At 60.6% G+C, this 431-nt stretch overlaps 1 protein-coding gene across 1 annotated transcript in view; it reads left to right on the forward strand.

Annotated features, from left to right (window-relative positions):
* Positions 1-431, forward strand: part of CCDC183 (coiled-coil domain containing 183) — a gene marked incomplete at its 3' end in the record, with an annotated part of 4,671 nt that overhangs the window by 3,446 nt on the left and 794 nt on the right. Inside the window, exon 11 of the mRNA XM_010133354.1 lies at positions 305-347. Coding sequence (XP_010131656.1) covers positions 305-347 — 43 coding nt within the window. The remainder of the gene's footprint in view (positions 1-304; positions 348-431) is intronic.

Raw genomic sequence — 431 nt, forward strand, 5'->3', positions numbered from 1 at the left:
AGCACCCCCTTTCTCCATCCCACTGCAGCTCGAGTCTCCTGCCGCAGGAGGTTGTCTGAGCAGGGGGCTCTCCCAGCTCCAGTCCTGGCAGAGATCCCAAAGTTGGGGCTGTGGCAGCCGCAGGTCCTGTGCTGCTTGTCTGGCATGGGGGTGGTACCCACAGCATGGAGCTGGCTTGCAGGCAGCATCTCTGCTCTGCTGAGACATTGGGGTAGGGGGCAACCTGAGCAGCTTTTGCAACAGATTTGGGGTGTTTCTGCACCCTTGGGCAGCGGTCAATATGTGTGTCCGTGGTTGGCTCCAGGGAGCTGGAGGAGGAGCTGCGGCTGGCCCTGCAGCGGGAAGAGGCTCGGCTGGAGCAGAAGAGGGCCCAAATGCAACAGAACCAGGAGCTTTTCTTCCTGATCGAGAGTGGCACCAACAAGCCCTTT

The sequence above is a fragment of the Buceros rhinoceros genome, unplaced genomic scaffold (genome assembly GCF_000710305.1).
Source record: "Buceros rhinoceros silvestris isolate BGI_N320 unplaced genomic scaffold, ASM71030v1 scaffold14513, whole genome shotgun sequence".
Classification (NCBI taxonomy): Eukaryota; Metazoa; Chordata; class Aves; order Bucerotiformes; family Bucerotidae; genus Buceros; species Buceros rhinoceros.